The sequence below is a fragment of the Lepisosteus platostomus genome, chromosome 3 (genome assembly GCF_059453375.1).
Source record: "Lepisosteus platostomus isolate fLepPlt1 chromosome 3, fLepPlt1.hap1, whole genome shotgun sequence".
Lineage (NCBI taxonomy): Eukaryota > Metazoa > Chordata > Actinopteri > Semionotiformes > Lepisosteidae > Lepisosteus > Lepisosteus platostomus.
This window is the reverse complement of record NC_142613.1, coordinates 61,616,155-61,633,147: the sequence shown is the minus strand read 5'-3', so window position 1 is coordinate 61,633,147 and position 16,993 is coordinate 61,616,155. Positions and strand designations below refer to the sequence as shown.

At 35.2% G+C, this 16,993-nt stretch overlaps 1 protein-coding gene across 3 annotated transcripts; it reads right to left on the bottom strand.

Moving 5' to 3' along the window:
• Positions 1 to 1,240: 1,240 nt before the first annotated feature.
• Positions 1,241 to 6,456, bottom strand: gje1a (gap junction protein epsilon 1a). 3 transcript variants are annotated; one of them, XM_088626293.1, is made up of 4 exons: positions 6,037 to 6,161; positions 5,310 to 5,475; positions 4,570 to 4,752; positions 1,241 to 3,491 (listed from the first exon to the last, which is right to left on the bottom strand). In XM_088626293.1, the coding sequence occupies exons 2-4, from the start codon at positions 5,346 to 5,348 to the stop codon at positions 3,096 to 3,098; spliced, it is 618 nt and encodes a 205-aa protein (XP_088482419.1). In that variant the 5' UTR covers positions 5,349 to 5,475; positions 6,037 to 6,161; the 3' UTR covers positions 1,241 to 3,095. The 3 variants fall into 3 exon arrangements, with proteins under 3 accessions (XP_088482419.1, XP_088482418.1, XP_088482420.1); XM_088626292.1 differs by lacking the exons at positions 5,310 to 5,475; positions 6,037 to 6,161 and adding an exon at positions 6,171 to 6,456; XM_088626294.1 differs by lacking the exon at positions 5,310 to 5,475 and having other exon boundaries at positions 6,037 to 6,176.
• Between the last annotated feature and the right edge of the window lie 10,537 nt (positions 6,457 to 16,993).

Below are 16,993 nucleotides of genomic sequence, written 5' to 3'. Positions count from 1 at the left end.
AGATTATCCTTTAACTTTGATCACACCTTCCCTCTTCAATCAATGAAAGACTCATTTCTTATTAAAGCTTCTCCATCCAATTTTCAGGTTTTCACATCTCTCCTCCAGAATTCCCTTCTTTTTGGACATTCTGCATCACCTGTGCGCCTATTTCACCTGCTCTATCCTTTGTTCTCCTGTGCTTTGTATCTCTGTTACACTCTTCTCTCAACCTCACACTTGGAGAAGGCTCAACATCTGAAATGTTGTGTATCTTTGTGTATCTACTTTTCAGTGTGGAATTTATCTTTATCTGTAATTCTACACAATGTGATTTTCCTGTTTAATACAATGCATGACTTTCCTTGGCGCTTACCCTGATTAATTTGATGGGTCCTTATTATATCTTCCTCTCTTATAACTGTCAAAACGGTGTTGGCAAAGTAAAACAGAGAAAGCCTCATTTCAATTTAACCATATTGCACATGTATGAATTCAGGGTGACTTCCAGTGGATTCTGTTCTGAAACTGACACTAATTTCTCATTCCAAGTGATCTCCACGTATCTTTACAAAAGACCTTGTATTGTATTTTATATTGGACAAGATATAAAAGAAGATATGTTGTTTCTATTTCTCATTGAAGGTACACTGTAGTCCATGTTGTAATAAAATACAGTTAGGGATACCTCTGTTATAAACACCATTCAAAAGAACAGTATAATGCATATATTAAAGTGCCTTCATTCAATAGTTTCATAATCTGTAAAGTCTTAAGTGGATATCAACCAGATTAGTGGTTAGTCCACAATTCAACATGTATTACGCAAGCATCACTTAAAAATAAAATATTTCACAAATTTTAATGACAATTCCTCAATCATTCACATCTTAGCAAGGAGTAAACCAATGATTTTCGATCATTCATGTAGTGTAGCTCTCTTTTATTAAGTTTCCTAATGAATCCTAGTGATATTCCACTTCAGAGATAAATTATTAGAATGGATATTATTAACACCAGTTTCCAGTCAGTAATTATTCTCCATCCAGATTCTCACAGAAACCCTGGAAACTTTGATACAGCAGTTAGAATATAGTAAGAATACAGCATTGTAAGAAATAGTTTTATTTTTGTAATATTCAGACATCTAAAGACATTTGAAAAATTAATGTTACTGAAGAGCAGGATGAAAAAACTATTCGCTGGTAGGGTTTAGCTTTTAATAACTACATTACACAAATCAGCTGAACCAACAAGGTGATCATGGGGTTTGCCACTTTTTATTTTTGACCGCATGAGCAACCAAATTATACAAAACAATATAATTTAGGGGATTATTATTACTATGACATGGATAACTGAATGACATCCATTTTAATGACCAGTATTCTATGTCCAAGGACTCACCTGACAATGTATTTCAGCTAAAAAACTCAGACTAACAGTAGCACTAGTACAAAAAAAAAATCCAAACACATTATTAATTAATAATTTACAATAAATTATTTTAGAAGAAATTACCCTAATCATGTAACAAATCTGCTAATGTCAACAGGTTACTCCATGACTTGCTGCAGTACTTAATTTTGAAATTATAAAGGGACAGACATTAACATGCTGGCACTGATATCCAGTACATGGAATCCTATATTGTACCTGAGATGATACATTTACCTGCAAACAAAACAAAAGTTGGATGGATGTTTGATAATAGCTTACAGATGCCAATAAACAAAATAAAAGAGGTAAGCATTGTTGTATAAAAAGTGACTCAGGGATTGAATCAAAACACACTTTGGTTACTATAGACTCTGGGAAGGATAAGGAAAAAGGTTCATAGAACAGTCAAAACTCCAAGTCACACTTTGAGCAGCCCTTCTTAGATAAGTCATAACCCAAGACACCAGGGGTATATTACAAGGTAAAACACAATTTAAAATATGTTGCTTTCCCTCTGTAATGTATCTCTGATAGCATGGCTATCTTCTGTATTTAACTGCTTTGAAAAAGTAAAAAAGATGTTCCACAGGATTTTGAAAACTATCTAGGCTTTTATTCTCAAAGACAGAGCTTGAAATGACCAATCACGAAGCATACTGATAGCTACACAGTATAATTTGCGAGCTATACAGATACTGACTGTCTATAAGATCTTTTTAATAATTTACATTTTGTTTTTGGCTGTCTAACAAATAACCATCTTTTTTCCCTCGCTCAACATCAACCAAAAATACTGCAAATCAGTAGGCTATGAAAACGTTATACCACCAAAGACCACCAAAGACATAGCTTTTTGTATTTTTTAAAATACAGAATATATTAAAGTCATAAAAATCAATCAGGATATCCTCAGTGCTTTAGGCTTTTTAAGCCTTTCCTTTTATTTCCAAAATAGTGTATTTTCTTCACTTGTAAATCTACTTGTACTACTTGTAAGCCTTCAAGGTATTCCCAACGCATGAATTGTGAAAATTATGTTAAAGTATATATTTTTAATGGACCTGCTCTTAAATGCAAATGCTTTATTTCGCATTTTCTGATCTTGAAATCCATAACCTTATTGAAATAATGACATTGTTATTTATATGAAGCACACGAAATAGTGATGGGATCTGTTATTATACTGTACATGGTCTTGCTTTTAAAACAAAGACCTGAGAAACAATCAGTGCTATTCCGTTCTATAAAACCCATTTTACTTATGGAAAAGACACAGGTGTAGGATTGACAGTTCTCTCTAATAAAATTTATAATTTCATGTAAAATCATGTCCACCTCTGACCTTTTAAGCTTGCAATTTTTCTTAATTTAAAAAATAAAATAAAAACATAATGTTTGAAAAACTAAAACCTACCAACACTTTACAATAAAAAACTTATGTTTTCAGAAAAAAAGAAAACTACACTGGGTTCTTTTGAAAATCGCGACTGCAGCAATGAACACATGAAATGCCTTTCTATGTCAACTCCCAACTGAAAAAAAGCAGAGGTACTGTACAGTATGTAGCTCGAGGCCTTTGTTTCCATGTAAAAGCCTGGATTAGACTTGATAAAAAGCACAAAAAGAGTATTTATACTGTACTCCGACCTGTAGCTCCATAGCAAATAAAATTCAGGTCACTGACTGGCAAAATAACCCAGTCTTCTACAGAGGATCTCAAAAATCTCTGCAACACAGAGCACCACTGTGATGACAGTAAAGGTGTACATGGCACTGAGGAAGATGGTCTTTTCAAAGTGTTCAGGCACCATACACTTGGTAACGTTAAACTTTTTCTCCAGAGCACTGGCATCACACATGTAAAGAGGGTGCACCTCAAAGCCAAAAAGGTGGCTCTGAAGCCAAAATGCTAAGACCTCCAGAATAATTCTTAGCAGGACAGAAATGATGTAAAAAACAGTGTAGATGGGTTGTTGAAGAATTTCTTCCTGGTCGATATTTTTACAGGCAGCATAAAGATGGAAAACAGCTCCAGGAACCAAAACAGTCACCAGCTGTAAAGCCCAGAAAACCTGAAAAAAAGAAAGAATTTCTGCTTACATCTTTGGAGAATTACTTAGAAGAACAAGAACATGTTAATTAACATTGCCTAACACAGCTCAACTTGAAATTGTAGACATCCAATATTTTTTTTGTAGTTGTTTGCTTCAGTGTAAAACTACTCAAAACATACAGACATAGGAAATTATAAATTATTAAAAAATCGGAATAAATAAAATCTTCAATGTTATATTTCTAAATATGAAAAATCTGTATTTTTTCCAGCATCATAAATCATAACATGAATACAATCATATAACATGCTCAATAATCTAATGTATATTCAGTATATTACCTTGGATACACTTAACATTATACAAGGTACAGATCTATGTTAAATAAAATGGTAAAACAGACATATTTAAATTAAACTTAAAGTTAAAACTTAACAAACCTGAATTTTATGTACACAATTTTTTTATGTACAATACATTGCAGGTATTAATATTAGTTAGCACCTTATCTAATCACAACACATCAGAAACGAGCCAAATTCTTTTATAAATTCTTGTGCATACGAAGTTCTGTCTCGTGAAGTGTTATAAATGTAGCTAATTAATATTCATACCCATAAATCCATTGTGAATGCAACTGTAGTTCCCACTATAAACTGAAAGGATGATCATTCCAAGGTAATACAGCTGTACGAACAAATACAGATACGTATACCCTCTATGCAAAAGGTTTTAAGGAATGCTGAGCAAGGTACTCAGCCATACAGTATTTCTGATGCTGATACCCTGGTATCTTACAAGAAATGGCTCGATGACATCCTTGGATCAACTACTGTAACTGCTAACCACCAAATGGACTAGATGGACAAAATAGTCTCTGCTAGCTTGTAAAATTTCTTATGTACATGTGGACAGATGGTGGCAGAGGACTGAGTAATGTTACCTTAATGAATATTAGAATTGTATTTTTGCAGAATCTGCCAATGTTTTACAGAAATCACAATTATTTACCAATATTATTACACATTCTCCTTGCTTGCATATTATTGTGCAATGTGTTGCCTTTGACTGTATTGAAGCACGGTACCTGATTTACCTGAGGTGTTATTGGCCTGAACTGGTTATAACAGTAGAGGTTTAACTCTCTCTTGTCTGGATCACAGCTGAAGTGCAAGGCTTCATTGCCATAAACTGCAAAGCCCAGGACCCCAAGAAAGAACATGCGCACAGATCCAAAGAACAGTGTGTGGAACTGACCAATCACTGTCGGAGGCCTGAGCTAAAACAGAAAGAGAAATTAAGTAAGCTTTCAAGGCAGATAAAAAGAACAGCAAAACAATGCTTCCTAATAACTGCAGTCATGAGGCACCCATTCTTTTACTGAAAAACCTTTAATAAAACTTGACAAGCCTTTTTTTCCAGCATATACCTCCTGAAATGTTTAGTGGTATAATTACTTGGATATTAAGAAGCAATCTTGATGCAATAAAATTAAGATGTTGTGCTTGAAGTGTTGTGTAAACCAGTATTTTTGCTATTTTCTACTATTACGACATTGCTACTAAATGAGTACATTTAAAAGACCTCCAAGGTCTAAAAGCCACAATTCAAACATTGCCTTTAAAATACTACAAATTAATATCTCAGCAATACAATCCTGACAAGTCCCACAAATTTTGGGGCTGTTTGCCACCTTTCAAAAACCAATGGCTCAAAAACTCAGTTCATTCTCTGCATATTTCTTACACCGCTTTTGGAGATTCATCCATCTCTGTACACTTCTTACGGTCAACACAATCTACCCTTTTTTCCTTTTTAGTATAATTGCATACTCACACATCCTTCATAAAAGTTCTTGATGTAGTTTAAAGACATGACTTGGCAGCTGTTCTCCTATTACAATTGTATTGAAGCGCGTGTCCTTCATTGCCAATCTGCTGGCATCAGGCAAACTCCAGTTCTAATTCTGTAGCTCCTAATGACCTTTTGCTGTAGAAAGCCCCTGTCAATGCATATTTCTCTTTTATCAGGGGTGCCTTAATCGATTTACTCACTCAGTACAAAAAGACAACAAAAAAGCAAAAACAAAAGCACAGGACATGTGATCTGCCCATAATCCCTATTGAACTGTGTCAGCGAAAAAACATCTCTCGTACAACACAATGGAAAGCGAGAAAACACGCAACAAATACAATCCCACCACTTAAATTTTCATATTATACAAAACACGTGCAGTACAAGAACGTTAAAACACGTTTTTAAAATACCTAAATATTAGATTACACTTTAGTTTTCAAAAGTATGTTTAAAGCATAACGAGTTGACTAGGTTTCTTCATTTTAACACGGACGCCTATTAAATATTCTTTAAAACAGTCGTTTTTAAATAAAAACTGCAAGGAAGCCAACATATTCAACCACATTAAAAATTGGAATATAGATAATTGAAACAAAACGTATTTACATTTTTAACAGACTGAATCATCATTGATTGTTACCAAAACGCGTTTGAAAATAAGAACTGTCAAAAGTCACCCCTCCCTCTGAGGAAAATATTTACACACCCTGCAATGCAAGTACTTGTGGAAGCTCATTCACGAAGTTGTCGTTGTATTCTCCGCCCCTGGAATCCACGAGCCACTGATACACTGCAAAAAAACATTCATTTAAAACTTGTATTAAAATTAAGTCCACACACCAACCGTAATCCAGGCGGAGAGTTGTTTGTGCCCCCCATTTAATCACAGGCTGGTGCCGTCCTCATACCACACTTGAACTCCGGTGGAGAGACCTGGTGGGAGAGCACCATGATGGATGCGCTTCTTTTACTTAACTCGTAACGGTATTCAAGAGAAAAGAGGAAACCAACAAGCAGAGCATGAGCCGGATCTGGCATTATATGTTTGGAGAGTTATAAACATTAGCACTCATTACCTAAAAAAAAAGTTAACAAGGTGCCGCAAGCGTCCAGTCGGAGGGTCACGTGGTCCACCCAACTCAAACGCCTCACCTCCTACTGGGCTGATCAAAACACTAAAGCTGCGGCGGTGTTACACGGGCCATGGGTGTACAGTTTGTAAAAGAAAACACTATATACATTCTCTTGTAAATGTATTCTGAATCTTGTCCCAGACACATATAAACATTGTATAATAGACTGTGTTCGTTTTTCGCTTTTCCACTTCAAGGTCATTTTCCCTCATACAGTAGATTTTCTCTTCATATACTACAAGTGTGTCCATTTTCTGTATGCATGGATTTACGTTGTACTGTACTGTATGTCAAACCTATTTGGATACATTTACATAAATAAACTGAAATAGACTGGTTGAAATTTTAACTACAGGTTTATGTCGAAGATATATTACAATTCTTAAAGGAAACACAGCAGGGAAGTTTGTTAAATATCTCCCACAAAAAAAAAATTGAAGTGCTTGATATGTAAAATCAGGATATCACATATGGAATAGCGTTGTGCTTTGATGGGAAAAAAAGTAATATTAAACAATTCTTCTTTGTTATGTTAAGGGTTATAAACATGGAACAGGCTTCCTAGTCATGTTGTTAAAGTAGATGCTCTGTTTTCTTACAAGAACTGGCTGGATGAGATCTTCTGACTGATAAGCTACTAACTGCCAAGAAGGCTCTCATTTTAAATTTACAGCATGTTCTTATGTTTTAATTAATCTCACTTATTACTCTTTCTATCCTAATCTATTTTTATTTGCATTGCTCTTTTTCTCCCTGTTGTCTTTTCTTATGAATAAATTGTATAAATATTAAGTATATTAATTCTAATTCTAATCTAATCTATTCTAATTTAACAGGAGTATTACACACATGCAGCAGTGTTTGAATGTTTGGATTGTGGCTGTTAGTAGCTGTTAGAGATATGGACACTACACCAAAGTGCTGTGGGTTTAAATCCACTGTAGGACACTGCTGTTATACCCTTGAGCAATGTACAGTACTATCCTTACATTGCTCTAGTAAATGCCCTGCTGTATAAATGGCATTCCAGATGACAGTGGGTAAAAAAACAGCAACAACACAGTAGCACTCTATTTTCTTTTTCACAGTTTTTACAGTTTATCAGAAAAGGTGTATTTATTCATCTCATTTTTTTCATCTCATTAAAAAAAATATTTAAGAATAGAAAGAGGTTATTAATGAGAAGAAGCCATTCTGCCTATCTTTCCCAACTGGTAGTTAACACCTACTGTACTCCAGTACAATAATTTCTCGAAGAAGCCAGGGTGTCGGCTTCAATAACATAACTAGTGTCACGGTTTACTCCCACACTCCATCATGGGCTTGTAATAAGACCATATGGGAGTGGTGGAGTCAGAGGAAAAGGAGACGTACTTAGGTGCAAACAAGCAGGGATTTTTTCATGCAGAAACAGGGACGGTTCGTGAGACGGGGAACAGGAGAAGAGACACAGGTATCCAATCCAAAAAGGGAGTCCATAGAAGAGTCAGGGCATAGTACAGGGGTCCAATCTGAGTAATCCATCCAGCGACGACGTGAGGTTAAAATCCCCAGGAAGGGGAAACAAAGACACGACAATGGCTCGGGATGCGGGAGATGTTGGGGATGAGGCCTATGCCCTCAGGTCATGGTGCTAGGCAGGCCTCAGGACATCCATATGCTAATACTTAAGCCTGGGCATTGGAGGTGCTAGGATTAAATAGAGAAACAAACAAGACACACTGGGAGGACATTAACAATCACAAGGAGCTAGGAAGAAGAGAGTAGTGGAGCGCCCTCTAGGGGGGATGTCGACCATGACAGCTAGTGCATTTAAAACTAAGAACCGGAGGCACTTATTCACAAAAAGGCTGTGGGATAATGTAACAGGCTACCAATCTATGTTGCTGAAGCTGCCACACTTGAATTGCAAGATTGTATGCATGCATCTGTTGGCTTCTAGCAATTAAACAGGCTACAGTATGTGGGCTGAATGGCCTCCTCTTGCTTAAACCATTACATAACAAAATAAATACAATTGAAGGATTCTCAGTAAAGCAAGAAACAAGTAAGAATGAATCAAATATGGAAGTATCATTGTTATACATATTATCTTTAGATATTGTAGCAAATTGTGGTTTTTGGGGGTTTCTCCCCTCAGGATCAAACCCAGGTTTCCTGCATTGCTCAGCTGAGGTATTGCCGGCTGAGCTAGAGAAGACCTTCACTAACCTGGGCGGCCAACATCCCTGTTATACAAAGGGGAGTAGAGGGCAGTGCCATCGCCGTGCTGCAACTGGCCCACACAACCTGTTTGTCAGCCGTTCATTACAGTATGTTAAATTAATGATATAAATCTATTGTTATGAGCATATTCAAAACCAGCATTTAATTTAATGGTTTAAAATCTCCTCTCCTTTAATAGGCTCTGAATGCTTACAAAAATCAAATACCAAGTTTTATACTGGAGTTAAAAAACCTCAGGGAATGCTATGAGCTACACAGCTTAACCTCAATAAAGAGTCTTTCAATTATTCTGACAGCTAGCTTTTTACACGTTTGCAATACTAAAAGTGTTCTTTCACAAAATGTGTTAGAAACTTCAAAAAGTATTGATGAATGTTTGCATGAAGTAGTCAAGTCTCATTACTATCAGTACTTCAGTTTCAGTTTCTCACAGTGAAGATCATTGATGTTTTTACGGGGAATATATCTGCAGTCAACCAAAATCAATTACACCATCATAAACTTGGGCTTGACTAAGATTTCTTAGTTATTTAATAGTCTTTTCACTGGGAAGGAAGTTAGGAAAAAGAGCATGTGTCACAATTAACTTGAAAATTCTTAAGCAGTAAAGGCAATTGTCAGCATTTTTCAACAGTGAACATTTTTAAAAGGTCTGTAAAGTGCCAACATCACAAAATGTATAATTTAACTAATTTATCGATTGAGAAAACTTTATTATATTTGCAAATTATTAATTGTTGCTGACACTCAGTTCCTTCCAGTAATAGGTACTGTATTTAGGTGGGACAGAATTTGTTGCAATTAGAAAATGCATACTTAGTTTATGTAATTTTTACTCCTGATTTCCTAGCTCACTTTCATCAGTCCGTAGAAAAGATAGAAAAAACATTTGGGTGACAAATAGTCTCAACATTTTTACATATAACTATGGTTATTCATAATTCTGAAAACTTTGCCTTCAATTGCAGCTTTTGACAGAAACTGATGACAAAGTTCCCTTGAATAGCTTGTCAAAGCACTGATCTTTAAAAACAGCTCTACTGCTGACCAGGCACTATCTATTATTGTCCTTGAAAAAAAATGGATTCCTGTTCACTGTTGTTCAAATTATATATATAAATAATTGAATTCTCTAGATGTTGTATTCATGCTAGCACTGGAAATAGCTTCTTCTTTTATCTTCAGATTACTTCAAATGAAGAAGTCTTTAAGGACTAGCCGTTTTTTTACCTTTTTCATATTTCTCTGTATTTACTTATTCTAATTAAATATATATAGAGAGAGAGGATTTAGAGTTGTTGTTTTCATATGCAAAGTGCTAAAAATAAAGTTCATTACGATTGCATATTCAGCAGTTTTAAATGTACATGCTCCTCTCTACTACTGTTGCATATTTAGTTTTCACCTTCAAGACAAATATTCTGATTAAAAATGAAAACTCTAATTCTATATTTAATTATCCATCTTTCTAGTGGTAAGTGAGAATGATTTAATTGCACCTCATTTGTAATTAGTGTGATCCATATTAGTATGATGAAATGTAAATGACAAAATCCCTGGTGGGAAACTACAAGACAAAATACCCCACCAGTCAGATTTGATGAAAGACTATTTTAAATTCACCAGACCCATATCAGGCTGCATATCATAGACTGAACTTGTTTGCATGGGATAAGAATTGAGTGAGGGCTATGTGCAGTTGGGGGTATTGCACACTTTCTTGGCAACTAGTTCCTTTCTGAAAAAGTTCAGGTGCGTAGTGGCTTTAGCATGCGTATGCTGCTAAGGAACAAGTAAAGGTTTATTCCATCCTGAAAGAAAAAGAAAATAGAAAGGAAAAGAAAACAGACACAACATTTTGGCTTCTTCAAGTGTGACACCTTCTTCAGTTAACCTAGTGCAGGAGTTACTAGGCGACCTGAAGAAGGTGTCACACCTGAAGGAAGCTCCACAGATTTCTTTTCTTTACCTTTCAGTGTGGAATAAACCCTGACCTTTTCCTTAGTTCCTTTCTGTCCATTATTTAGCCTGGATCTACAGATGCATGTCTGCACTGTGAGAGGGGGGAGATTGTTATTGTTTTCTGTACTGTGTAAGATTAAAGCCTCTCTTCTGTTCCTGAGAGGCCTGTCTTTATCTTTGGGGTGAAGAATCATAAGAGCAGGACAGAAAGAATGTAGACTGCTGATTTTAATTTGGGTCTGGCCTAGTTGGCCATCTTAAAGAGAAAGAACAGAAGATTTGAGGGTTCAGGATTCATACTGGAGATACTGTGGTATAAAGTACTGGTTATCCTTACAGGTCAGATTTGAATTCACTTCCTATAGACTGGTTCATCAGTTGGTTTTATTTCAGAGTTTCTGGGATTGCTAGATGTGTTGTGTGTGCTGAAAAATGGAAAACTGCTAATTAATATTATAGTTTTAATGTTCTTATTTTGTCTATTCATAATTCTCTTGACAAGGAAGCTACAGTATTGTAGTGTTATACAGAGAAATTATGCTACAGTTGTCTGCTATGTACAATGTTTAAAAGTCAATGACTGATTTTTAAAATGTTTTTTCTGTGATATGTAATATTTATCTAATTTGATATGGTTGTATTTCATGGTGTATGTTGCATCAGGTATCAGGTAAAGAAATGCCTCCTCTTCTCGGTTTTACATACAGTACACTTTCATAAAGTTGCCACACAGAGACAATTACGAGGAAGCCTGGTACAAGTATTCAAAGATCTCAAGGGCACTGACAATGGCAACAGTTGGAAACTGCATTTAAAACTGGGAACAGAAGGCATTACTTTACCTATTGTGAATGGGCTGGGTTCTTTCAAGACAGGACTGCATTGGATTAATGGTTCCATTAAGTATTAACAAATGGGCTAGATGGCCCTCCTTTTATCTGTAGCTTTTCTCATGTGTTTATGTTTTTTTTAAATGATTGGTTTGTAAAAGTCCATTAAAAACATGATCTACTGTGACATTTAAAGGTCTGTGGCCCATTAAGAAATATATATTCATATTATATACTGTACGCTTGTTTCCTACCTCTTGTTCTCCCAATACAGAACATCGGGACTATAGCTTTCTAACTATCTTTTGGCAATTTGTCATCTTTAAAGTCTTTTCTAAGTCTTCAAATTTCGCTTGTAGAGTCCATGATCAATCCTTCTGTTTTCTCTGTTTGTTCTATCTTGTTCTGTTTACCTTGATTGTTCTGTTTATTCTGTAATATTTAGTATGTTAATTTGAATTATAAATTTTTAATGTTGATTTAACTGACTGTACACAACATTAGCTGCAATGCCACATTGCACATACCCCATACCCTTGCCAGTTTGTAAATAGTTTCCAAGCCATACCAATAACATTTAATATGTTTTAACATGATATTTAATAATCAGAATGCTCAAGTGAAGGACCATTTTACTGAGTCATGGTGTAGTAATATCACCCAATGAGGTGTCAATGGTAAAAGGGAAGATGAGCTATTTAATAGCTTTAAAAAAATACATAATAACCTCATAATTTCACGTTGTTAACCTTATGCATCTGCATGCTGGTTAAATGTTCCACATGATTTTTACATTTTTATCATTTCACCCACCTCCTTTGTGAGATAAATGACCAGCAGATGTCACCAAATAAGCACAGAGTCATGCAATTAAAACAAAAGCATTTTCCTTTGTTAGTTTTATAAGGCTTATTTTTAGCACTGAGTGATATGAAATATAGAGAGTAGGGAATCTAAAAGCTATTGATTAAAGATATTTAACTGTGTTCAATATGTTTATTGAGTTCACTGCAGTGTACTAGCTAATAATGAAAAACTGGTTTTCTGTTCTTTAGAATGACTATGAGAGACTTGAGTGATGAAGTCTGAAATAATAATTTAAATTTTACTAAAATAATATGGACTTGTGCTACGAAAAATCAGAATCAGGTAACATACTTGCTGAATTTGTATAATTAAATTGCCTGCTGAATGGAGGTAATCTTTTCTCTATAAAGACAAAAAAACATACAGACAATTCTAAACACAAAAATATAATAATACTGTGTATTATTTTAGATGAAGGGTACTAGCTGAAAAACCTAAACAATGTAATGTTTCAATCTCAAGAAAATAAATCTAATAAAGCTGAAGGTTATAGAGGGTAAATGAGAATTTAAGCTGAAGATGAGTAATACTGTAGATTCAGACACTTTTGAGTTGGCTGCATTGACAGAGACAAACAAATGAGCTGGCAGACCTGCAGGAAAGTATAGTAAAACTAACAGGAATGATCACTGATAACAATATGGAACGTGAAGGAAGTAAATAGGGAGCAGGGTATGGTTAGGTTAATAGGCTAAAAATGACTTTTCATAATATAAAAAGTTATAAGACAATAGATAAGCAGTTATGAAAAGAATGAAATCTGAAAGACCTGTTTGTTCAGCGATAAAATTAACATCAAATTGACTCAATACATATACTGTAGAAGAAACAAGATGATTTAATAACAGAGGAAAAGATCCTGTTAAAGACATGAGTGGAGCACTTGACCAAGATGATGATCATGATAGACTTATTCTTTATCTTGATTGTTCTGTTTGTTCTATAATATTCAGTATGTTATTTTGAATTCTAACTTTTTACTCAAATTTACTGTATTTTTGTCATGTTGATCTGTACATGTCTTTAACTGATTGTATAAAACATTTGCTGCAATGTCACATTGCACAATCCATCAATATAAAATATCCATCCATTTTTTAACTGTTTTATCCAGTTTTAGCCCCACAACCCTAATCCTAAGAGCACACAGAGGAATCCCATGGGAAGAACATAAAAACTCCACACATCTACTGTAGCATCCCAGGAATTTAACCAAAGGCTCCAGCAGTCCAAGGCGGTGATGTTAGCCAGTGTGCAACCCCATACCAAACATCTGTAGGAATTGAAAAATGGGGTGTTGATGCATCAGAGACCTGAACAGCATCAGCAAGACCACAAATTGGAGAATAATGAAGGAATTAAATAGAGTCAAAGCAGCACTATTTTTTAGTAAAATTCCAGCAGAGGTTATAAAAGCAAACTTTATAACAAAGCCAGATATACTACATGATCTACTCAGAAGCACCTGGAAAAGAGTAAAAAATGCAGGAGAGAGCTGATTTTCAACAGGTACAGGTACAAAAGAGAAGTGACATTTCAGTGTTTGTGGGAACATGACAGGGATTATGCTTCTGTCTTTACAAAGCAAACTTCTGTATAGGATCAAACTGGATTGATTGCAAGCAGCATAGGACAAAAAAGCTTGAAACGTAATAACTGCTCTTTTGCAGTTAAGGATGTGTAAAGATCATTTAGCAATATTACAAATCACTGTGGAGCTGACACCAGAATGGCAAACATTACTCCACGATTTTTTTAAACTTTTATAAGGCTTTATATCATTTTGTGATACTTTGTGAAATCGATTAGACTACTAAATAATAATAATTCCTTCCACTTATATACAGTATAGTACTGCTTTTCTGGACACTCCACTCAAAGCATTTTACAGTAATAGGGACTCCTCTCCACCACCACAAATGTGCATCACCCATCTGGATGATGCGATGGCAGCCATAGTGCGCCAGAATGCTCACCACATATGAGCTAACAGTGGGGAGGAGAACAGAGTGATGAAGCCAATTCATAGAGGGGGATTATTAGGAGGCCATGATTGGTAAAGGCCAATGGGAAATTTGGCCAAAACACAGGGGTAACACCGCTTCTCTTTTCGAGAAACACCCTGTGATATTAATGACCACAGAGAGTAAGGACCTTAGTTTTACTTCTCATTCGAAGGACAGTGACTTTTTACAGTATACCGTCACTATACTGGGGCATTAGGACCCACACAGACTTTGGGGTGAGTGCCCCCTACTGGCCCCACTAACACCTCTTCCAGCAGCAACCTTAGCTTTCCCAGGAGGTCTACTATCCAGGTACTGGTCAGGCTCAACCCTGCTTAGCTTCAGAGGGGGCACATTTTAATTTTTTAACCATAATCAAGCAAATGTACTGTACATCACTCTAGGTTCAGTGAATAGATGACTGAATAGATGACTTCCCTTTGTTACTCCCCTTCATTACAATTGGTAGGGTAACAAGAAAGACAATCTAAGGAAGAACAGTATTCATTCATGAGCTTACATTGCAACTATAAGATTTAGTATGTGAAGGCAGCACCTGCTTATTGTTGGCTACACCAATTTGGACAAAGTACAATCTGGATCTGCTTGATGCAAATGGAGCAAAAGGCAAATGGGGATGAAAATAAATGAAGGCAAATGGATTATAAACACCCTAAGGTGTGTAATTATGAAAACACAATAATGTTGATACGTGTTTATTACAGTGTTGAAATTGTTTAATGAAATATTAATCTCCTTTTACCTAAAAGTTTTTAAAAATTATTTAAGTGGGAAATGCAACACTATTTTTATATTTTGGGATTCGAAAGCATCAGCATTGATGAGTGCATTTCAAACCACAATAAAAGTCAAACGTACACAGGACCTCCAATTTACTTCACAAAATAGATTAAATTTCCAGGTATGCGCAGTGCCATATTCTGCGATTCAGAATGAGGCAACAAAACTATGTTCCAATTTCTTTGTAAACAAAACCAGCTTGCAAACACACCACTTTTAATCCAATAGAAATATTGCTCTCGATATCTAGACAGTTTTGTTGACAAATGCTACTTTCTTGTTAGCTCTGCATACAGATCAGTTTGGAACATTTCTACAGTGAAATGTCTGCTGCACAACCTGTACTTATTCGCTTGTACATTGCATTACATTAGTCATTACAGTGACTAGTGAGCAGGAAGGGCTGCTTTACCTTGCACATTGTGTGGACTCTTGCTCTCGCCCATTGCGACACCAGGGGTTTGTGACAACATGTTGACTTACAGCACTTTGACAAAGTTCACAATTCTGTGCTTAATTAAAAATTTGTTAACTTTTTCTTTACCGTCAATACATTTATTTTTACTGAGATTTAATAATGATCCCAAGTTCCCTTTTAAAAATCACGAGGCTAAAAGGAATAAGTACTTTTTCCCTCATGTTTTATTTAAAGCTTAAAATTCAGATGTGTTTAAAGAAAGCCCTATGTGTATTTTAGAAAATCAAATCTTTGGTAGAGAGTTATAAAAACCCAGAACCCACACGCCTGAACTGCAAAGTACTGTAATATGAATAGTCAAATGTCTGTAAATGACATTCCTTCCCTTTCTTGCTGGTCCCTGGAAGTAATGCCTCTGGTGTTGTGTGATGTCCAGGATCTGTATAGAAGGAAATCCTCAAAATCACTAAAGCTTTTTAATTACTTAAAGATCTGACTACTCTTTGTCTTGCAAAGCCAGTTTTGTTAATACTGTTTATAACTTCCTATTATTTTCCGACTATAAGCAATTTTATTTTAATTAATACTGTCATCTTCTGCATCAGTCCCATCAATTTACTGAAGTTGCACATTTTACATTTTAAATAGTTCAGATGATAATACTGTCCCTCATGGAACACAAGCTTCTGTTGCTTTAATCTATATTGGTTCCTAGAATAAGCAACATCAATACAGCAATAACTTTGTGAAAGAAATTTACATAATTGTATTAGAAGGTACTTTTTAAATCACTCCATTGTTTCTACAACTTGAATCAAATGAAAGGTTGCTTATGCCTTATAGTTTCGACATTGGCAATTTCAACATTGTATGTACTAAAATACTTTAGGTACTAAGATATAGTACAGAGTAAATGAGTGTAAACTCTTTAATTATTCTGACTGGGAACAATTCTTCAGTTTTGATATAACACATATCAATCCACGATTGAAATGGAAAACAATGTATCTAACCATCAGCATTTTACGTTCTACATAATTATTAGCATTTTCTAAGCCACAAAAAGATTTAGAACAAAAAAAATTGATTATCTACATGGAGAAGCAACACTTCTCAAAAAAATACTGGCTTTTGCCACTACATTTGGAGCTCACTCATACTGTATGTGAACTGTAGCTGCATTGCCCAGCTTATGACAGACTAAATGATGCCCTGGGGTAAAATTTAATATACACCTGTCCAATTCAAGATATAAACATATACATACAGTATATAAACCAGATACTTTTAACGCTTAGAAATCTTTGTCATTATATTCAATGGTTGCATACATTTACCAACAGCTCCATGTTTTCTATGTACAGTACTGTATAAGTTTGGGAGTTTAATTAGAAAATAGGAATGTTAACCTTGTAGTTCT

Bases quoted from the DNA above. Each gene is read 5' to 3' on its own strand.
- gje1a (XM_088626292.1), bottom strand. From the start codon at position 6,209: ATGGGGGGCACAAACAACTCTCCGCCTGGATTACGGTTG. The intron at 4,753-6,170 runs GTGTGTGGACTT...TTTCTGTTTTAG, and splicing joins CTCCGCCTGGATTACGGTTG to CTCAGGCCTCCGACAGTGAT. The intron at 3,492-4,569 runs GTAAATCAGGTA...TCTTTTTTTCAG, and splicing joins TCAGGCCAATAACACCTCAG to GTTTTCTGGGCTTTACAGCT.